General features: G+C 44.3%; 1 protein-coding gene across 1 annotated transcript in view; it reads left to right on the top strand.

Annotated features, from left to right (window-relative positions):
* The first annotated feature begins 401 nt into the window (after positions 1-401).
* LOC115644292 (trifunctional purine biosynthetic protein adenosine-3-like) overlaps positions 402-23,213 on the top strand; it is a 50,325-nt gene continuing 27,513 nt past the window's right edge. The window contains exons 1-9 of the mRNA XM_030548437.1: positions 402-546; positions 3,439-3,534; positions 6,806-6,980; positions 9,027-9,138; positions 9,823-9,891; positions 10,832-10,957; positions 14,246-14,333; positions 17,091-17,176; positions 21,193-21,361. Coding sequence (XP_030404297.1) covers positions 402-546; positions 3,439-3,534; positions 6,806-6,980; positions 9,027-9,138; positions 9,823-9,891; positions 10,832-10,957; positions 14,246-14,333; positions 17,091-17,176; positions 21,193-21,361 — 1,066 coding nt within the window. The remainder of the gene's footprint in view (positions 547-3,438; positions 3,535-6,805; positions 6,981-9,026; positions 9,139-9,822; positions 9,892-10,831; positions 10,958-14,245; positions 14,334-17,090; positions 17,177-21,192; positions 21,362-23,213) is intronic.

Raw genomic sequence — 23,213 nt, 5'->3', positions numbered from 1 at the left:
GGCCAATGGGGGCGGCGGGAAGCAGCATGAGCCAGGATCGGCTGAACCTGTGGACGTGGCATGTAAACAAACTGGCCCAACCCGCCAGGGGGTTTGTCAAAGGTTGCCAATTCCTGTTCTACATATTGGCCTGTATACTTAAGGGATTAAATCTTGACCCCATTGAAGTCAATGGTAAAACTTCCACTGACTTCAGTTGGTCCATGATATCACCCAGAAGGCCAACACTGTGGCCAATCAATACCATGTGTAATGCTGTATTTTTGTCACCTGAATACATATATGATGGACACTAGACTGAGGCCACCAATTATGAGTGGCTGTTAGAGACATAATTCATATGTTTTGTTTTTTCCCATAGGATTCCGAAATAAGTACAGTGACTGGCTTTTCACAGTCTGATGGCTGATCGAGTGCTTGTGATTGGCAGTGGAGGCAGAGAGCATGCTCTGGCCTGGAAATTGGCACAATCTCCACATGTAAAACAAGTGCTAGTTGCTCCAGGAAATGCAGGAACAGCCAATAATGGAAAGATTTCAAATTCAGGTAATGGAAAGCAAATAAAGGATATTTCAAGCTGTGCACGTATATAGATGTGTGAATATAAACAAAAACTGTTCAATATTATATGTTGAATCAATAGAAATTAACAGTGTCTTATTCTTTTCCACAAAAGATACCACAAATTATACCACATGTAAATAATTTTTGCTGTTTTTTTTTTTTGAATTGTCAGATTATTTTATAAAACACTCGTGGGGCCATTCTGCGTATGCACAGCATTTATGACCCCCGCAGATTTCTTTGCTTCCCCATAGAAAAATGACTTTCTGACAGGGAAGCAAAGGGAAGCCACAGTGGTCATGCAACCCTGCCCAGCAGTATGTTTCAGGTACCTAGGGCAGTTGGCAGAGACATAAATCACTGTGGGGCAGGAGACGGGACTGGGGAAGAGCTGGCTGGTGGCTCCCACCCTGTGCTGGGCTCAGCTGTTAGTCACAGCTGGGCTGGAGAGGATGGGACTTCCTCTTCCCCTGTATGGCATCTGGGGCTGGGTCAGACCCCCCCAGATTTCTCCCCTGGTTGCAGAAAATTCTGCAAAAACCCCTGCCCGCCCCCCTCCACTTCCTTCACTCATCATTCCTCAGCTGCAGGGGGAGGGAGTCCTGTACAGAGAGCTGCTCCCCCATCCACCTGTGCATCCAAATCCCCTCATGCCCAGACCCTTCTGCTGAGCCTCACTCCCTCACACTCAGTACTCCCCCAATAAGCCCCACTCCCCATGAACCTGGACCATCCCGACAGGCCACCAGCACTCAGATCCCTACTCCACCGAGCCCCAACTCATTGCACCTGGATCCCTACATTGAGTCCCACTCTCCCAGCATCTGAACTCCCCACCGAGCTCTGTCCCCTCCCCACACACCTGGATCTCCCCCACTGATCCCAAACCACCTTTCACCTGGATACCCCACAGAGACCCATTAATGTTTCATCCAGAACCCCCAACAAGTCCCTGTGCATCCAGATCCCCCCCCCAACCAGATCCCCCACTGAGCCGTCCACACCCAGATTGCCCACACAGAACCCTCTCAACCCTAAGCCCCTCCACACTTGGATCCTGCCTTGCTGAGCCTGCCTGCCCACACAGGGACCCTGAGATGTTTCTGGGGCAAGCATGGTCCTTGCGCTGTGTCAGGATTGGGTGCAGCCTCACCACTGAGTCTGTGTCCTGGGGGGGAAGCTGCAGAGTGATTTCCTATCTCTGTGCAGCCAGTGGCCTATGCTTCCCAGTGCCATGCTGGAGCCTCCACATTTACTTTACAAATAAAATTTGCAGAATTTTAAAATATCGTATACAGAATTTTAAATGTTTGGTGCAGAATTTTTACTTTTTGGTGCAGAATGCCCTCAGGAGTAAACCCTGTATCACATGTGTTTTGATATAGTGTCAGGAATTAAAGTAAACAACACATGAGACTTGAGAACAGCTGGGTCTCAATGGATACTCACCACTCCCAAAAACAAATACAAAGGTCCAAAAATTAATGGAGTGAAACTGATAAATCTATCAAATTCACAATGTATTTTAGGTTCTACCTTCTTCAGTGGTAAAGGATTTACTTCACTGTCACTGAATCTAATCAATATGTGCTTTAATGCTTGATTATGTGAGAATAGTTTCTCTTGCCATTGTTCCTAAAGTACAGATCAATGAGAATCTTTCTGCTGATTTCAGTGGTCACTGGATCAGGCTCATGATTTACTCCTGGGGGAATTCTGCACCAAAAAAGTAAAAGTTCTGCACACAATATTTGAAAATTCTGCATATTTTATTTGTCAAAATAACACAATATAATCATGCCAGTTACAATTATTTTGGTAATTTTTTCAAAATATCTGTCAACAAGTATGTCTAACAATACAGACAAAAAAAAGATTCTGTTTTGTTTTGGGGTTTGTTTGTTTTTTTGACAAATAGATTCCTCACGAGGCATATTAATACTGAACTTTGTGTAATTCATTTAAATGACAATACGGAATTGTATTTCCTGCACCTGTCAGAAGCAATGCAAAGACTTGGGGGAGTCAGGGGTGTTGGGGGAGCAGAGGGAGAGGGAAAGAGCATAGTGGTGTGGGTGGAAGGTTTTGCTTTGAGGGGGGGATTGTTAGGGTGTTGGGAAGCCGCCCCCATGCAGATCCTGGCTGACCCCAAGCCTCTCCCATTCAGTCAGGCACATCTACCCCTGTCCCCACACCCCTCATCTCCATGGGTCTCTGCGGCTCCTCTCCACCGTCCCCAGGCTCAACATTGTCACCCACAAGCTCCTGAGCCCATGCTCTGGTCTGTCCTCCTGAGTAGCCATTCTGAACCGCAGGCTGTGCCCCCCCCCCCAGCCCTGTGTGCCCCACTGTATCCTAACCTGGCTCTGCGTACAGAGTGCTGTGATGAACTTTTACTCCTGGGGGAATTCTACAGCACTGGGTATAGAATTTTGCATTTTCCTGCATAAAATACATTTTGCCTAAGAAGTGCTACAGTTCCATCTTCTGCCCATCAGAGACAGCTCTGGTGCTAGAACACCTTTTTATTTTTAAAATGTGCTAGTCCATTTGTATAAACATATTTTTAAAGTGTGTTTACTTGGGCTACCCAAAATAAACATAGCGTAATTAATATTTAATGACTGTATATTTATCAGATATTGTGCATAACCTTCAGTTACCTGTTCTGGACTCTGTTTATAGTTCTATTTCAGTTTTGATAATGTCTATATGGACATAACACCCTTTAAGTCAGCTCTCCTTTTGCCTATAATATCCTATTCCAACACTGTATTGTCACTGTTTGGGGGTGGAATTATAAACCCCTGTCTTTGATTCAGTGTACAAGTGTTTTATACTTGTAACTTAATTATATATCTTTATTCTTTTCAGCTGTGTTAGTCAGCAATCATACTATCCTTGCCCAGTTCTGCAAAGACCATAACATTGGACTTGTGGTAGTTGGACCAGAGGCTCTCTTGGGAACTGGTAAGGGTAGAATAAATTCTCTTGTTAGAAAAAGCCAAATGCCTTGAATTTATCTTAAAAGAAAAATAATCATATTGAAGTTTTAAACTGTATTCTACCTTAATTTAACTGAACTGTAAGAATATTCTAGGTTTTTCTCTATACTGTACATATGAAATCATTTTATGTCTAATTTTTGCTTCATTGCTGTGTACATGTTAGACATCATGTGGGAAATGTAAAGTAACTGGATGGTCTCACTACAAGGCTTGTAAAATAAGATTAAAGGTCTCTTGAAACCAAATGATGAAACAGGTAGCTTAATCCATTTGTAAAATAACACTTTGAGCATTAAACTGTTCACTATAGCAAAGGACGTAGCAGGCTGCTTGGATGGTGCTTTGGGAGGTACTTAAGAACATAAGGATGGCCCTACTGGGTCAGACCAATGGTCCATCTAGCCCAGTATCCTGTCTTCTGACAGGGGCCAATGTCAGGTGCTTCAGAGGGAATGAACAGAACACATAATTAGAAGAGATCCATCTCCTGTCTCCCATTCCCAGCTTCTGGCTAACGGGTAAGGACACCATGCCTTCCCATCCTGGCTAATAGCCTTTGATGGAATCTATTCTTCATGAACGTATCTAGTTCTTTTTTGCCTCTATGCAAAATGACATCTTGAATTCTGAATGCAGATCTGGTTGCTCCATCTCAAAAAGGATATATTGGAAGTGGAGAAAGTACAGAAAAGGGCAACAAAAATGTTTAGGGACTTTTCAGCTTGGCAAAGAGATTGCTAAGGGGGGATATGATAGAAGTCTATAAAGTCATGACTGGTGTGGAGAAAGTAAATAAGGAAGTGTTATTTACTCCTCATAACAGAAGAACTAGGGGGCACCAAATGAAATGTAGGCTTCCATGCTAACAGCACCCTGAATATTTTCAAATGAGGGATGAGAAAAAAAATAAAATGGTAATAAAGCACACAAACCTATCAATAATGTAAAGATATTATAGAATAACTACCTTCACCAAACAAGGACACTCCACTAAAGAAATAGATTGCATTATGGAACGGGTCACCCAAATACCCTGAGAGAACCTGATTCAATTCAGAATAAAAGAACTCTCCAACACACCCTCCTAGTTGTCACCTACCACCCCACAATGGCACACACAGGGGGTATCATTAAACAATTACAGCTTATACTTGATGGGAATCACATCCTGAAAGAAATCTTTCCTGAACCTCCTCTTCTGGCCTTCAAACAATCCCCCAGTCTTTCCAAGCTCATTGTCAAAAGCAAGCTTCCCACAGATCAGGACACTCCAACTCAAAGCAGCACCAGACCCTGGCATAACAACAGATGCAAAACCTGCAGACATATGTCCACTGCTAGGATGATCAACTCCCAGCACAATGCCCTTTTCAAGATCCATTGGTCCTACACATGCCTCTCAAAATATGTAATGTACCTTATCCAGCACACTAAATGCCCCAATAACAACTGAGTGGGTGAAACCAGATAGCACTATGCCTTGAATTCACACAGAAAAATGACAAAAGACAAAAATACTGCTTCACCTGTGGGTGAACACTTTTCATGAAATGACCACTCCATATCTGACCTTTTAGTTCTCATCCTCAGAGGAAACCTGCACAACATCTTCAAAAGACGAGCCTGGGAGCTTAAATTCATAACATTGCTAGTATCATAGCCGTGTGGGTATTCACCCACGAAAGCTCATGCTCCAATACGTCTGTAAGGCCATGTCTACATCTAAAATTTTGCAGCACTGGTTGTTACAGCTGTATTAGTACAGCTGTATAGGGCCAGCGCTGCAGAGTGGCCACACTTACAGCAACCAGCGCTGCAAGTGGTGTTAGATGTGGCCACACTGCAGCGCTGTTGGGCGGCTTCAAGGGGGGTTCCGGGACGAGAGAGCAAACCGGGAAAGGAAACCAGCTTCCCCGCGGTTTGCTCTCTCGGTCCCGGAGCCAGCCAGCAAACCGCAGGGAAGGAGACCTGCTTGCTCGGGGTTCCGGGACCGAGAGAGCAAACCGGGAACGCCGCGGTTTGCTCTCTCGGTCCCGGAGCCAGCCAGCAAACCGCAGGGAAGGAGACCTGCTTGCTCGGGGTTCCGGGACCGAGAGAGCAAACCGGGAACGCCGCGGTTTGCTCTCGCGTTCCCGGAGCCACCCAGCAAACCGCAGGGAAGGAGACCTGCTTGCTCGGGGTTCCGGGACCGAGAGAGCAAACCGCGGCGAAGCTGGTTTCCTTTCCCGGTTTGCTCTCTCGGTCCCGGAACCCCGAGCAAGCAGGTCTCCTTCCCTGCGGTTTGCTGGGTGGCTCCGGGAACGCGAGAGCAAACCGCGGCGAAGCTGGTCTCCTTTCCCGGTTTGCTCTCTCGGTCCCGGAACCCCGAGCAAGCAGGTCTCCTTCCCTGCGGTTTGCTGGGTGGCTCCGGGACCGAGAGAGCAAACCGGGAAAGGAAACCAGCTTGATTACCAGAGGCTTCCTCCTTCCACGGAGGTCAAGAAAAGCGCTGGTAACTGTCTACATTGGATTACCAGCGCTGGATCACCAGCGCTGGATCCTCTACACCCGAGACAAAACGGGAGTACGGCCAGCGCTGCAAACAGGGAGTTGCAGCGCTGGTGGTGCCCTGCAGATGTGTACACCTTCAAAGTTGCAGCGCTGTAACTCCCTCACCAGCGCTGCAACTTTCTGATGTAGACAAGCCCTTAGTCTATAAGGTGCCACAGGACTCTTTGCTGCTATAACATTGCTAGACACTAAAAATTATGGTCTTAATACAGAAACTGGATTTATAGCTTATTACAACAATGTATAACCCATAAACCACCACCACCCCTTTTTTTTTGTCCTATGACTGGAAGTTGTTAATAGGCCACTTCACCTTGAATGGTCTCGAGTATGTGTTAACTACTTATGGTAAACAATCTGTCCCACCTTGTATTTACTTCTGACACTCTTGAATACCTTTCCCAAACCTGAAGAAGAGCTCTGTATAGGCTCAAAACCTTGTCACTCTCTCTCCAGCAGAAGTTGGTGCAATAAAAGATGTTACCTCACTCACCTTTTTTCTATTATAGCAGTGGTTTTCAACCTTTTTTTTTTTTTTCATTTGTGGACCTCTAAAACATTTTGAATGGAGGTATGGAAATATTAGACATTGAAAACCATGGTCTTATAGAATAAAAAGGCCATCTTAGGTAGACATCTGAATATTTGAGTGCCTTTATCTTTTGGCACTTTTCAATTACTAGGAATTGTGGATGACTTGATGTCAGCTGGAGTTAGATGTTTTGGTCCCTCAGCCAAAGCAGCTCAGCTAGAGACCAATAGAAGCTTTGCCAAAGCCTTTCTGGATTGTCATGGGATCCCAACAGCAAGAGGGAAAGCATTTGCCGATCCTCAAGAAGCTTGTAGCTTTATTACCAGGTAAACCATCCGTCACTTGAAGCTTATTCACTTTTTGAAGTATCTTGTATATTTGATCTTACCCATGGGTGGCGAGTATAATAGACCAGGAAAGGCTAAACCTCCCCTGGCAGAGCCGCTGATGCGGGACGGTGTGTTGTGGATTTTTGCTTATTATTATGCGCTATGCAGATACCAGGGCAGCTGAGGCAGCGGTATCTGCTACTCAGTTTCCTGGGTTCATCAATAATCTCCCTGGACTCCAGAGCGATTACTGATGAACCCAGGAAGCTGAATAGCAGATAGTGCCTCCTCAGCTGCCCCGAACCTGCATAGCACATATAAAAAGCTCAGCATTCACCTACTGGGTGTCTGAGGGTCTCAGGAGACGAGGCACACTACCTTTCCCATTCTCCAGCTCGGGTTGGTCAGCCAGCACAGCAAGGGCCAGCCCGAGTCTCTTCCGTTTGTGATAGGAGTGGATTGGGGTTCCGTCGGCCCAGGGCTTCTCCGGCCATGGGAGGAGGGGCGCAGGGCTCCTGCTGTGGGGGAGCGGGCCTTCATCTGGAAGGAGTTGGGCCATGGGACTAGCCTCCCCAATGTATGTGGAGGGGGCCCCCGCCACCAATGGTCCTACCTCATGATATTTTCTTTTACTTGTTGATACTTTATTAGCTACTAGTTGTCATTAAGATGCTTTAATAATCAAAGACAAGGGTAGCCATTGGGCAACTGTGATGGCACTGAGGGCCACAATGGCAGTTTTTCAAGTTTCAGCTCAGAGATCATAGAGGTTTTTCTCTGTTAAACTACATAAGGATAACAGTTGGCCATCCATGATAAGGAAAAAACTGATCTAAGAAAAATAACATTGTATTTAACTGAAGTTTTCTTCAGCTATTTCATATATGGATCAGGCTATCCTGTGCGCAATCACAGATGACAATGTTATTCCTGGAGCACTATGAAAGGATACACATACTCACAGCTGAAGCTCAACTTCTTACTCATTTAAGGCTAGATTGCATATTCCTTACTCATGTTGGTGAGCAGTGACTCTAAGTAGTCCCACTGAAGTCAGTAGGATTCTTTAGGGGAGTGACTCTCAGTTGTGAAAGGGGTTCACAATCTGGCCTTGAGTAGTGATGCTCCCTTACCATAGTGCAATTGACCCCAGAAGAAAGCTACGGCTGTACAACTGTTCTGTTCTACAGCCATGCATTGGGTCCACAAATTGTGTTTTCTCTTATGTCGGGTCTTACATATGTTACTATCAATGAGAACAGGCATTTAAAAATAAAATCTTTCTTCATACTAATTTTGCCCAAACAAGTTCTACTACACTATTTTCTATTACAGTTATGCAAAGGAACTTTAATATGTAAACAATAAAAGAACCTGCAACACAAAGAAGAAAAGCAATCCCAGGTCGGCATGCCATGTGCTGCAGAATATGAGCTTTTTGTGCTTGCTCCTGCTCCTATTGAAATCAAGAATTGGGCTTTGTGTCAGTGGATTAAAATATGAAAAAGAAAACATGCTATATCAGAAAATGTGTGTCTGTTTGCATGCTGGTGTTATGAATATTCTGTTCAAATATTCCATTTAGTTTTGCTATCCAATATCTGAGGGAGGAGGAAAGATGTATAAAATGTGGTTAAACTATCTTTCGGAATTGGATAATAAATCATTTGATGCTCAAAGAATACATGCTATAATGTCAAGTAAAATACACCATATTCCTCATGTAACAAAGTAGCAGAATCCCTGCTTTAAGTGCAAAACTCAGCATTAATTATGACTGTGACCTGCACAGTGAGCAAATGTCAGAGCCCACACTAGTCCTCAGGAGTTCCTGGTTACCAGTCCTGTGCTTAGGCCACAAGACCACATTAAGTCTATCTGAAAATATGACATGTAATATTGGCACAAGCAGGTACATTTTAATGTATTATTCCTCAGAAAAAGGGGAAAATTTTAGAAGTGTTCAGCTTAGAAATGTACCTTTTAGATGATGCATTGGAGATGTCTGATCCTGACTCTAATGTGCCCTACCATCACTTATAGCACAGACTTTCCTGCACTGGTTATAAAGGCTAGTGGCCAAGCTGCTAGAAAAGAAATAATTATTGCAGCCAGCAAAGAGGAAGCCTGCAGAGCTGTGCAAGAGATTTTGCAGGTAAGCTACCCTTTGTTTAATTACTGTGAGGTCTGATTCTCATTGCTCGGTGACCTGGAATAAATGAATTTGGGGATTTCACTCCATTCTAGGCCAGGCAGACAAGTGTTTTTCATCACCAAACCCACCACTTTGTTTGCCTGAGAGCTGAATGGACCTTGAAACTGAATTATTTTCATAACCTAAGGAGGTCCCTCCAGCTCAGGGCTGGTGTACTGGGAAGCTTACTGCTGCTGCTGTCTATGCTGTACCTGTTCTCTGGGTAAAAGGAAGGCTTCAGTCGCCAAAACTGTCTGTTTCTTGTGACTGTGGGCCAATTTCCTGATGCCTTGCCCAGGCACATATCTGGGCAGAGTTCCTCTGGGCGGCATCTATTGATTCCTTTGACCCTTTCTCATGGCAATGGGTGTTGACCAGTGTTCTTTGCTCGGTTTCCCCCTCTAGATCCCTCATTTTGTATGTAATCAGTTAAGTTCTGGGTTGTGTGACGACTTTCTGATCTGAGGGGGGTGGTCTTTTCATTGCTCTGGTTGTCTCTGCACAGAATCCCAGGATTAATATAAACTGGCTCTTTTCATATACTTTGTCTTTCCTTCTCTTTGCAATGCTTTTCTTTTCTAAAGAGAAGACATGATCTAACTGATGGATGTCACAGCTAATAACTAAAGAATATTTTTAATGCAGGATAAAGTGTTTGGAAAGACTGGAGAGACGGTTGTCATTGAAGAACTTCTCGAAGGGGAAGAGCTATCTGTATGTTCAGTTTTGGCTCAATAGTTTGGTCACAAATCCTTTTATGCACTTGTATTGTTGTTACACTTTTTGCCTAAAAGCATGAATTCTTCATTTTAACTAGTTTGTGTTTTATATGACAACCACATAAATATGTAAGACATGCAGTCTGATGTCAAGTTAGTTAATATATGTTCTCAGTACAACTCTATTCTACATTAACCATAAATACGCAGTAACTGTGATCTGTGGGGGTGAATTGATTCTCTAGAGGAGAAAGAAAGAGTTTGCTGATTTTTAATATATACACTTTGCTGTAATTCTTACATTACATCCTAAATTGTTGTCCTAATGCTTAGTTCACTTTTCATATCTCTAAATAAGTTGTGGTGCCTTCCTTGCTGTAGACTATGTTACTCATCTGCAGGACAAAATTTAAGCTTACCTATATAGCGCAGGTCTGGATGTTGTGCCACAGTTACAAGATGAATTCTCTACACAAGATTTTATTCCATTACCAAAGATAATATTTTGCTCTCTTTTTAGACCCTGGTCCTGGAAATATTTACACCCGTGCTTAATTTTAAGCACTTGAATGGTTCCAGTGAAGTCAGTGGGACTACTCACATGCCTAAAGATAAGCATAAATTTAAGTGGGCTTGTTGGATCAGGACCTTAATGTGCCCAGCCCTGATAGTTTGGTAGAAGGGAATTCTTATATGTGGCCCTCACCAGTCAAAACCATTGTCTCCAGAAATCTTTGTTAATACCTAACTATATAATTAAAACAGGCTACTCCTTGTAGTCAATGGAGTTACAACAGGATGAATTTGGCCCACTGTTTTCTAGTTTTGAACCTTAAATACTAATGACAGGGCTAAATCTGTGGCCTTCTGAGCTGATTTCAGGTAATACAGAACATAACCATTTGAGTACATTCTGTGTTTGTTTTTCTTTACAGTGCTTGTGCTTCACTGATGGTGTCACTGTTGCTCCCATGCCACTAGTCCAGGCCCACAAACAGTTAATGGATGGAGACCAGGGCCCAAACACTGCAGGGATGGGAGCTTATTGCCCAGTTCCACAGGTGTAGTGATCTTTTGATTTTATTTTCCAAATCTACTCATGAAATGTAATTAAGCATTGATTAATTTGTTAATAAGGGCTCAATCCTGTTGCCATTATGTAAGCAAAACTCCCTGTGAAGTCAGTGCTTAGTTTGCATAAGGATATGGAGCCCCAGTCCTATTATTCATTCTTGGACTTCAGGTCTGAGTTCTGGGAAACGGTCTCCCATGTGGCTTTTCTGTTAATTTTAGGAATGGGTGCCTCCCAAGTTGTTAGCAACTTTGGAAATGAGCATACACTTAAAACAGTGGACCTGTGTAATTCCCGACATGTCTGGAGGCTTTCTGTATCTTAAACATGACCTTAGTTAATGATTTCAGAATTGTTATATTTTTTGGTAACAAAGAATGTTTGTGACCAGCTGCTTAATGCAGTTAACATTAACCTGGAGAAGGAACACAAGCAAGAATAGGTTAAAGAATATTTAGATAAGTTAGATGTATTCAAATCAACAGGGCCTAATGACTGAGGATATTTAAGGAGCTAGCTGAAGCATTAACATTGATCTTTAAGAACCTGTGGAGGATGGGTGAGGTCCCAGAAGATTGCAGAAGGGCAAACATCTTTTAAAAAGGTGAGGAAAGGGGGACATGGAGAATTATAGACCAGTCAGCCAAACTTTGATACCTGGGAAGATACTGAAAGAAACTATCAAACACATTTTTAAGCACCTAGAAGATAGTAGTATGATAAGTAATAACTAACAAGGATTTGTAAAGAATAGATAGTGCCAAATTAACTGAATCTCCTTCTTTGACAAGGTTATTAGCCCAGCGGTTGCAGGGGAAGGAGGGGAAGTAGTAGATGTATATATTGTATCCTGATTTTAGTAAGAATTTTGACATAGTTCCAAGTGACATTCTCATAAAATACTAGGGAAATGTAGGCTAGATGAAATTACTATAAGGTGGGTGCACAAGGGTTGAAAGACCATACTCAGAGTAGCTATCATTGGTTTGCTGTCAAACTTGGGGGACATATCGAGTAGGGTGCTGCAGGAGTCTGTTCTGGGTCCAGTACTATGTTTATAAAATTTGTGGATGACCCCAAGCTGGGTGGGCTTCTGTAAGCATTTTGGAGGCCAGGGTTGTAATTCAAAATGACCTTGACAAACTAGAGAATTGGTCTGAAATCCACAAGGTGAAATTCAGTAAAGACAAGTGCAAAGTGCTACACTTAGGAAGGACAAATCAAATGCATAACTGCAAAATGGGGAATAACTGGCTAGTTAGAGGGTAGTACTGCTGAAAAGGATCTGGAGGTTATTGTTGATTCATATTCAATTTGTGATCTATTAATAACATTCTTGGGTGTATTAACAGGAGTGTTGTAGGTAAGACAAGGGAGGTAATTGTCCTGCTCTGCTCAGTACTCCTGAGGCCTGCCTGGAGTTCTGTATACAGTTCTGGGCATAGACGCCAATGATGCTTAGCACTCACTGGCAGCCAACCTCCCACCTATTCCTCCTCCAAGCGCCTCCTGCCAATCAACTCCTCCCCCTCCCTCCCAGTGCTTTCTGCCTTCCGCTATCAACTGTTCCGTGGTGTGCAGGAGGCACTGGGGGTGGGGGGCAGGAGGAGAAGCGGGAATGGGACATGCTTAGGGAAGGGAGCAGGAGGAGGTGGGGTGCAGGTGGGATGGGGGTGGAGCCTGGGGGGAAAGGGTGAAGTGGGGGTGGGGCCTGGAGCAGAGGTAGGAACTTGGGGAAAGGGGGGGGGGCTCTGGGGCTGAGTCGGGGTTGAGCATCCCCAGGGAAAGGAAGAAGCTGGTCCTTGTGGTTCTGGGGCTACATTTCAGGAAAGATGTGGGCAAATTGGAGAGCGTTTAGAGGAGAGCAACAACAATAATAAAAGGTGTACAAAACCTGACCTATATGGAAATTTAAAAAAAAACTTGGCATACTTAGTCTTGAGAAAGAAGACTGAGGGGGGACCTGGTAAGTCTTAAAATATGTTAAGGGTTTTTATAAAGAGGACTGTGATCATGTGTTTTTCATGTCCACTAAAGGCAGAAGAAGAAGCAATGGGCTTAATCTGTAGCAAGGAAGACTTAAGGAAGACTAGGAAAAACTTTCTTTATAAGGGTAGTTAAGTATTGGAATAGGTTACTGAGGGAGGTTTTGGAATCCCTATCATTTGAGGTTTTTAAGTATAGGTTAGACCAGGGGTTCTCAAACTGTGGGTTGGGACCCCAAAGTGGGTCGCGACTCTGTTTTAATGGGGTCACCAGGGCTGGTTTAGACTTGCTGGGGCCTGGAGCTAAAGCCAAAGTCTGATCCCCACCGCCTTGGACCAAAGCCCAAGCCCTGGGTGGTGGGGCTCAGGTTATAGGCCCCCTGCCAGGGGTTGAAGGCTTTAGGCTTCAGCTTTGCCTCCACCCCCACCCCACCAAGGGTGGTGGGGCTCAGGCTTTGGCTTTGGACCCCCTCAGCCTGGGGCAGTGGGGCTTGGGTGGGCTCAGGCTTCAGTTCCCCCTCCTGGGATCATGTAGTAATTTTTGTTGTCAGAAGAGGGTTGCGGTACAATGAAGTTTGAGAACCCCTGGGTTAGACAAACATCTGTCAGGGATAGTCTAGGTATACTTGAACCTGCCTCAATTCAAAGCGCTGGACTCAATGACTTCTTAAGATCCTGCAGAAATAACAAAATATGTTGGGTGAAAGTCGGCATATAGCAAGAGAATGTTATGGTTTTCAGGAAAAAAAGACAGTGTTGAAAAGAAATGTCGTGCAATAGATCTTTAACCAGAGAAAGAGCTTTTTAATAAATAATATCTTGGTGCTATCTTAATACATTTTCACTGTAATTTAAATTCAGGCACTTCTTCTGAAAACATGACAACTTAACTGGTACAAAATAAATGGGTTATGTTCAGTGCTTTTTAAGAGACGAGATGAATTAATTATAAGAGGAAACTTACCACAAAAGGCTTATGCCAGGGGTAGGCAACCTATGGCACGGGTGCCGAAGGTGGCACATGAGCTGATTTTCAGTGGCACTCACACTGCCTGGGTCCTGGCCACCGGTCCGGGAGGCTCTGCATTTTAATTTAATTTTAAGTGAAGCTTCTTAAACATTTTAAACTTTATTTACTTTACATACAACAATAGTTTAGTTCGAAAAACATTAAAATGTATTACTGGCACGCGAGACCTTAAATTAGAGTGAATAAATGAAAACTCGGCACAGCACTTCTGAAAGGTTGCTGACCCCTGGCTTACGCTCTCAAATTTGGAATTGCTCATCAGATTCCTGAAGCTCTTCTAGAGAAAATTAAAGACTCTATCCTGCAACCTATTGTTGATGGTATGAGACAAGAGGGAACAACATATGTAGGTAAGTGCTAACCTGAATGGCAGAGTAAGGACATGCCAATTAATTCTATTGAATAACGTTTGAACTCCAAATTATCTCCATCAAAGAAGAATGCACTAGTTTCCCATGCTATTTTAAATCTCCCCAGCATTGTATATATCTCTTCCTTTGAGAGAAACATCATCATTTCTACTCTGGATGAGATTTCAGGAGTTTTATTGTGCTTGCTTTTTTTCTCATAGTTGGAGAAGTGGAGGGACTATGAATTTCTGAGCTATAAAACAGAAATACCAACTGGATTGTGAGGGACTTGTTAGTTGCATTGAACAGTAGGGAAACCTGCATTGATTTGATCAGTCACTTTCCTCAAAGGGAGAGAACTGAACTATAGTAGTCAAAAGATATTCAAGTTTTTCTTTTTTACAAAACTAAATTTCTAGTTGATCCCTGTGTATTATACCAGATGGAGACGGATGACCCTTAACTCTGCATGTTTGTTTTATTAAATTAAGCTCTACAGTTCACACCTACATTCAATAATGAAAGTTTTCTTCGGTACTGTACAGAAATTAATTTGAAAAAAGGGATGATATATGAAAGCACTGTAAGCCATCTCTTCATGCCAGTGGATGCACTTGCCATCAAAAGCATCAGGATCATGTATGTAGGAAAGTGGAGCCCAATCCTGCAAAGCGCTACATTTCTCTTATTTACTAAATCAATAGGTGGTGAAAATGCTCAGTACCATGTTAGAGGCACTTGCAAGGTTGACTCTTTCATCCATATCATTCTCTAAATCTCTACTCAGGAACCTAGCAACGAAGGATTCATTTCAGATCACTATATGTTTGTACATATTGTTGCAAGTTTTACTGATAATGATTTTAGTTACTGTTTGGTTAAATAATTTTAGATTTTGTTTGTTAATGAAAATTATTGGCAGTGGATTTTTGGTTGGGACTTTTGTCTTGTAATACTGAATAAAAAATACAGAAACTATTATGCATTGCAATATGCCATGGAGACTTCACTTAACTATGCATAGGCTTGGAAAGATTAGATTTTTATCAGTAAATGATGGTAAACATCAGTGTTGCTGTACACACAAACTGATGAGAAAATATTGTCATAGGGTATAATTGAAATTTACATATAGGCAAAGTAAGTAAAATGCTGCTTGAGAACCCATTAGAGCAGGAGCAGGCAACCTATGGCACGCCCAGGGCCGGCTCCAGGCCACAGCGTGCCAAGCGCGTGCTTGGGACGACACGCTGCGGGAGGCACTCTGCCGGTTGCTCGGAGGGCGGCAGGCGGCTCCGGTGGACCTGCCGCAGGTGTGGCTGCAGACAGTCCGCTGGTCCCGCAGCTCCGGTGGACCTCCCGCAGACACGCCTGCAGCAGCTCCACCGGAGCCGCAGGACCAGCTGACAGTTTGCAGAAACACCTGCGGGAGGTCCACCGGAGCCGCGGGACCGGCAAGCGGCAGAGCACCCCCCGTGGCGTGCCGCCGTGCTTAGGGTGGCGAAATTGCTAGAGCCGGCCCTGGGCACGCCTGCCGCCTTTGGCATGCAAGCTGATTTTCAGTGGCACTCACACTGCTCAGGTCCTGGTCACCGGTCTGGAGGGCTCTGTGTTTTAATTTAATTTTAAATGAAGCTTCTTAACCATTTTAAAAACCTTTATTTATTTTACATACAACAATAGTTTAGTTATATATTACAGACTTATAGAAACAGACCTTCTAAACACGTTAAAATGTATTACTGGCACACGAAACCTTAAATTAGAGTGAATAAATGAAGATTCAGCACACCACTTCTGAAAGGTTGCCGACCCCTGCATTAGAGTTTGATTTAAGGACATTCACTTTGTATATATTGGCGTGAGGTTGACAACTTGTGTTTTAACAGTTATAAAGCTTTAACTTTTTGAATCTCAGCATCTTCTGTCATTAAATAATTGTCTATCTGATCCCACCCATAATTTCTCACAACATTGAAAATGCAAATAGATTAACATTTATTTTCAAGGTTTTTTACCTTCTTTGTTGAAATTATAAAAAATAAAACTGAATTCTGCTGAGCCTGGCTGTACAATGCAACATACATAAACAGAAGTCTCCCCTGTACAGGAGGCAGGGCCAGTTCCAGGTTTTTTGCCACCCCAAGCGGCAAAGGGGGAAAAAAAAAAAAGATAAAGCCGTGATCGGCGGCACTTCAGCAGCATCTCTACCGCGCCACTTCATTCTTCGGCGGCAATTCAGCGGCCGGGGGTCCTTCCCTCCGAGATGAACCAAGGGACTTGCCGCTGAAGACCCGGACATGCCGCCCCTTTCTATTGGCTGCCCAAGCACCTGCTTCCTGCACTGGTGCCTGGAGCTGGCCCTGACAGGAGGTATTCTTTGGGAGCTATTTGTGCATTTTTCAAGGCCCCTTTATACCTTCAGAGTGTCTGCAATTAATGGGCTTTGTCAGAGGGCAGAACCTTCCCCTGTGTGTTTAGACTCTAGAGACACTCAAATGTTTCTGAACCAGCTCTATACTTCCCTGGTATCTTCAGTAATCTATGACAGAATATATTTGTTATGGCATTGCTATGCAGTTTGCTGGATTTTTATGGGATTTTTAAAGGACTGTCATAGAATACAAACACTTTGCAGAACCCAGGTGCAGATACCCTACAGTTTACCTAAGTTTATTGCACATTTCAGTTTGTTGCTTTTAAAGAAAGTGAACAAACCTTTTTGAACTAGCTTGTATAGTTCTGCTTTCTGTTCAGGTGTGCTGCAAACAGGATTAATGCGTACTAAAGATGATGTGAAAATTATAAACTTTACGTGCCACTTTGGTGACCCACAGTGCCAGGTGAGTGAGAGATGTTGGAAACCTAAATATGCTCCATGTTCCATACCAGAATCTAATAACTTGCTACTAATATAATTTACATAATTTAACAGGATGTGTATCATATCTACCACAAATATGGAAATCTACAAAAGAGCAACTTAGAGAATGTAACAGTAACTGTTAGAAATTTGCTTGTTAGCATTTATTTTCTGTGAAATGTTCATTGACTTAGCAAAGAATCCTGTGGCACCTTATAGACTAACAGACGTTTTGGAGCATGAGCTTTCGTGGGTGAATACCCACTTCCTCAGATGCATGTAATGGAAATATCCAGGGGCAGGTATATATATGTGTGCTAGCAAGCAAGCTAGAGATAACGAGGTCAGTTCAATCAGGGAGGATGAGGCCCTGTTCTAGCAGTTGAGGTGTGAAAACCAAGAGAGGAGAAACTGGTTCTGTAATTGGCAAGCCATTCACAGTCTTTGTTCAATCCTGAGCTGATGGTGTCAAATTTGCAGATGAACTGAAGCTCAGCAGTTTCTCTTTGAAGTCTGGTCCTGAAGTTTTTTTGCTGCAGGATGGCCACCTTAAGGTCTGCTATAGTGTGGCCAGGGAGGTTGAAGTGCTCTCCTACAGGTTTTTGTATATTGCCATTCCTAATGTCTGATTTGTGTCCATTTATCCTTTTCCGTAGAGACTGTCCAGTTTGGCCGATGTACATAGCAGAGGGGCATTGCTGGCATATGATGGCGTATATTACATTGGTGGATGTGCAGGTGAATGAACCAGTGATGGTGTGGCTGATCTGGTTAGGTCCTGTGATGGTGTCGCTGGTGTAGATATGTGGGCAGAGTTGGCATCGAGGTTTGTTGCATGGATTGGTTCCTGAGCTAGAGTTATTATGGTGTGGTGTGCAGTTACTGGTGAGAATATGTTTCAGGTTGGCAGGTTGTCTGTGGGCAAGGATTGGCCTGCCACCCAAGGCCTGTGAAAGTGTGGGATCATTGTCCAGGATGGGTTGTAGATCCTTGATGATGCGTTGGAGGGGTTTTAGCTGGGGGCTGTATGTGATGGCCAGTGGAGTCCTGTTGGTTTCTCTCTTGGGTTTGTCTCGCAGTAGGAGGCTTCTGGGTACACGTCTGGCTCTGTTGATCTGTTTCCTTATTTCCTCATGCGGGTATTGTAGTTTTGAGAATGCTTGGTGGAGATTTTGTAGGTGTTGGTCTCTGTCTGAGGGGTTAGAGCAAATGCGGTTGTACCTCAGTGCTTGGCTGTAGACAATGGATCGTGTGATGTGCCCGGGATGGAAGCTGGAGGCATGAAGGTAGGCATAGCGGTCGGTGGGTTTTCGATATAGGGTGGTGTTAATGTGACCATCACTTATTTGCACCGTGGTGTCAAGAAAGTGGACCTCCCGTGTAGATTGGTCCAGGCTGAGGTTGATGGTGGGGTGGAAGCTGTTGAAATCATGGTGGAATTTTTCCAGAGTCTCCTTCCCATGGGTCCAGATGATGAAGATGTCATCAATGTAGCGTAGATAGAGAAGGGGTGTGAGTGGACGAGAGCTGAGGAAGCGTTGTTCCAGGTCGGCCATGAAGATATTGGCATATTGTGGGGCCATGCGGGTGCCCATAGCAGTGCCACTGATCTGGAGATATATATTGTCATCAAATTTGAAATAGTTGTGTGTAAGTATAAAGGCACAGAGCTCAGCAGCCAGTTGTGCTGTGGCATCATCAGGGATGGTGTTCTTGACAGCTTGTATTCCATCTGTGTGTGGGATGTTTGTGTAGAGAGCCTCTACATCCATGGTGGCTAGGATGGTGTTTTCTGGGAGGTCACCAATGCATTGTAGTTTCCTCAGGAAATCAGTGGTGTCGCGGAGATAGCTGGGAGTGCTGGTGGCATAGGGTCTGAGTAGAGAGTCCATATATCCAGACAGTCCTTCAGTGAGAGTGCCAATGCCCGAGATGATGGGGCGTCCAGGATTTCCGGGTTTGTGGATCTTGGGTAGTAGATAGAATAACCCTGGTCGGGGCTCTAGGGGTATGCTGATTTCTTCTGGTGTTAGTGTAGGGAGTGTCCTGAGTAGATGCTGTAGTTTCTTAGTGTATTCCTCAGTGGGATCTGAGGGAAGTGGCCTGTAGAATTTGGTATTGGAGAGTTGTCTGGCTGCCTCCTTTTGATAGTCAGACCCTATATCGAAAACCCACCGACCGCTATGCCTACCTTCATGCCTCCAGCTTCCATCCCGGGCACATCACACGATCCATTGTCTACAGCCAAGCACTAAGGTACAACCGCATTTGCTCTAACCCCTCAGACAGAGACCAACACCTACAAAATCTCCACCAAGCATTCTCAAAACTACAATACCCGCATGAGGAAATAAGGAAACAGATCAACAGAGCCAGACGTGTACCCAGAAGCCTCCTACTGCGAGACAAACCCAAGAGAGAAACCAACAGGACTCCACTGGCCATCACATACAGCCCCCAGCTAAAACCCCTCCAACGCATCATCAAGGATCTACAACCCATCCTGGACAATGATCCCACACTTTCACAGGCCTTGGGTGGCAGGCCAATCCTTGCCCACAGACAACCTGCCAACCTGAAACATATTCTCACCAGTAACTGCACACCACACCATAATAACTCTAGCTCAGGAACCAATCCATGCAACAAACCTCGATGCCAACTCTGCCCACATATCTACACCAGCGACACCATCACAGGACCTAACCAGATCAGCCACACCATCACTGGTTCATTCACCTGCACATCCACCAATGTAATATACGCCATCATATGCCAGCAATGCCCCTCTGCTATGTACATCGGCCAAACTGGACAGTCTCTACGGAAAAGGATAAATGGACACAAATCAGACATTAGGAATGGCAATATACAAAAACCTGTAGGAGAGCACTTCAACCTCCCTGGCCACACTATAGCAGACCTTAAGGTGGCCATCCTGCAGCAAAAAAACTTCAGGACCAGACTTCAAAGAGAAACTGCTGAGCTTCAGTTCATCTGCAAATTTGACACCATCAGCTCAGGATTGAACAAAGACTGTGAATGGCTTGCCAATTACAGAACCAGTTTCTCCTCTCTTGGTTTTCACACCTCAACTGCTAGAACAGGGCCTCATCCTCCCTGATTGAACTGACCTCGTTATCTCTAGCTTGCTTGCTAGCACACATATATATACCTGCCCCTGGATATTTCCATTACATGCATCTGAGGAAGTGGGTATTCACCCACGAAAGCTCATGCTCCAAAACGTCTGTTAGTCTATAAGGTGCCACAGGATTCTTTGCTGCTTTTACAGATCCAGACTAACACGGCTACCCTCTGATACTTCATTGACTTAGTTTGCGATTGAAGTTATTGCTCAAATTCTGATTTTCTGAGTAGTAAAGGAGCCCAGACAAATTTGTGCTAAGTAGTATCATACTTGGTCTCTACAGGTGATGGTTGCTTTCTGTCTGTTGCTAATAATGATGGATGAAATTTTCTTTGTGATAGTAAATTTGCCAAAAATGTGTGTTTGGTATACTGAAACTATCTGAATTCATGTTGAATTCCGTGAATAGTTCAGCTGAAAAAACCCTGAAAATAAAATTCTTGGAAATGTCAAAATGGTTCGTTTAGAAAATGTCAAAATGAGCTGTTTAGACAATGTAGTTTTGAAACAAATGTCAAAACAAAATGTTTTGATACACACAGTTTTTTAAAAAAACTAGCCAATTTTTTTGTTTGTTTTTTCAGACTCTTTTTGTCCAGCCACTAAACATAAAAATTATTTGCTCAGCTCTAGTGTCTGGGATTAATTGCTGCAAATTAATGTTCACTGATTTTTTTTCCAAATCTGCAAATGTAGCAAAATATTTCTTGTTCTCCAACACATTTTTTGCTCACTGCGGTGGGCTTCATGTGAGTTTTAATTTTTGAAGAAAAGCTTAATAAGTCTTTGACATTTCAACAGTTAACAAAAACCATTTGACTAAATTGTTTAGCATACTTTTGCAGGTAATTCTTCCACTACTTACAAATGACTTTTATGAAGTGATTCAAGCAACAATTGATGGCAAGCTCTGCAGCTGCATGCCAGCTTGGTCAGAAAACCGTACTGCTGTGTCTGTGGTTATGGCAAGTGAAGGGTACCCAGGAGAATATGTCAAAGGCATGGAGGTAACAGGTAACTTTCGTTTCTTTTCTTTTTTTTTTTAATTCCAGACCAGGACTACTGCAAGGCGCCCAGTGAGTTTGATTTAGCAGAAATTCATATTGTTACTGTTCCTGAGGAGGTGCATGGAGGAAAGAAATCTTCCTTCATCACTCCTTGCACCATGCATGGGGGACAGTCATCGTCAAGGAAATGTAGGTTTACGCACCTGTCCAAAGTACCACAGAGGTTAGAAGTTTCAGACAGCACTCTCTAAGGACCAGACTGTGGCTTGGAGTTGGGATGAGAAGAGGGCTCTAGTGCAGTGGTTTTCAAACTGGGTCGCGACCCAGTACTGGGTCACAGAATGTAAGGCACTGGGTCATAGCGGCTCTGGTCAGCACCGCCAACCGACCAGGCCATTAAAAGTCTTGTTGGTGGTGCTGCCTGGCTAAGGCAGGCTAGTCCCTACCTGTTCTGACATCATGCTGTGCCCTGGAAGCAGCCAGCAGCAGGTCCGGCTCCTAGGTGGGGGGGTCATGGGGCACCACACTTTGCCCCTGCCCCGAGCACTGGCTCCAGACTCCCAATGGCCTGTTCCTGGCCAATGGGAGCTGAGGGGGATGGTGCCTGTGGCCAAGAGCTGCTTGGAGCCGCTTGTGCACCTCCGCCTAGGAGCTGATCCTGTTGCTGACTGCTTCTGCAGCGCAGCATGGTTTGTGGTACCTGGGCAGGCGGGAAGCCTGCCTCTACGCCACTGACCAGGAGCCACTGAAGGTAAGCCCGCACCCCGACCCTATCCCCCAATTCCCTGCCCAGACCCTGAGCCCCTCTGAAACCCAGAGCCCCTTCCTGAACCCCAAGCCCCTCCTCCCCAGGCCCACCCCAGAGCCTGCATCCCTAGCCCAGAGTCCTGACCCCCTCCCACACCCCAATTCCCTGCACCAGCCCTGAGCCACCCCCAAACCCGGAGCCCCCTCCTGCACCCCAAGCCCCTCATCCCCAGCTCCGCTGGGTCACGGGCATCAACAATTTTCTTCAACTGGGTCACCAGAAAAAAAAGTTTGAAAACCACTGCTCTAGAGCGTTAAGAATTCCTGGTGGAATTCTGGCTGACCCATTCAGAATTCCTCCAGAGACTTTGTGGGGAGCACAAACTGGAGTGTCACCTTTTCACATGTGCTCTTGTACTAGCTGAGCTTTGCTGGCTTGTAGATATGGTGAACCAGTTGTCTCAGCCGGATAACGCCATGCTAAAATTGGAACATGACCATCATGGCCTGTGTAATACTGAAAATTATTAACCTTTTTAACAGGAGCAGAGTGCACTTCCCCTACACCTGTGGTTCTCAACCAGAGGTACATGAACCCCTGGGGGTACTCAGTGTTCTTCCAGGGGCACATCAACTCATCTAGATATTTGCCTAGTTTTACAACAGGCTACATAAAAAACTCTAGCAAAGTCAGTACAAACTAAAATTTCATATGGACAATGACTTGTTTATACTGCTCTATTGTATGATACACTGAAATGTAAGTACAATATGTATATTCCAATTGATGTATTTTATAATTATATGGTAAAAACGAGAAAGTAAGCAATTTTTCAGTAACAATGGGCTGTGACACTTTTGTATTTTTGTCTGATTTTTGTAAGCAAGTAGTTTTTAAGTGAGGTGAAACTTGGGGGTACGCAAGACAAATCAGACTCTTGAAAGGGGTACAGTAGTCTGGAAAGGTTGAGAGCCACTTCCCTACACCAGATCTGGTTTGCAAGTCCGTCCTTTGCACCAGCTAGCAAGCCTGAGCAGTGCAGAGAGGAGTTCATGTTACAAAGCTCTCCCTGCACCATGTGTTCCTGGAGAAATTGTGTCTGAGTCAGAGA

Source organism: Gopherus evgoodei, chromosome 1, assembly GCF_007399415.2.
Source record: "Gopherus evgoodei ecotype Sinaloan lineage chromosome 1, rGopEvg1_v1.p, whole genome shotgun sequence".
Lineage (NCBI taxonomy): Eukaryota > Metazoa > Chordata > Testudines > Testudinidae > Gopherus > Gopherus evgoodei.
The sequence above is the reverse complement of the archived record's forward strand: the minus strand, read 5'-3'. Positions and strand labels throughout refer to the sequence as shown.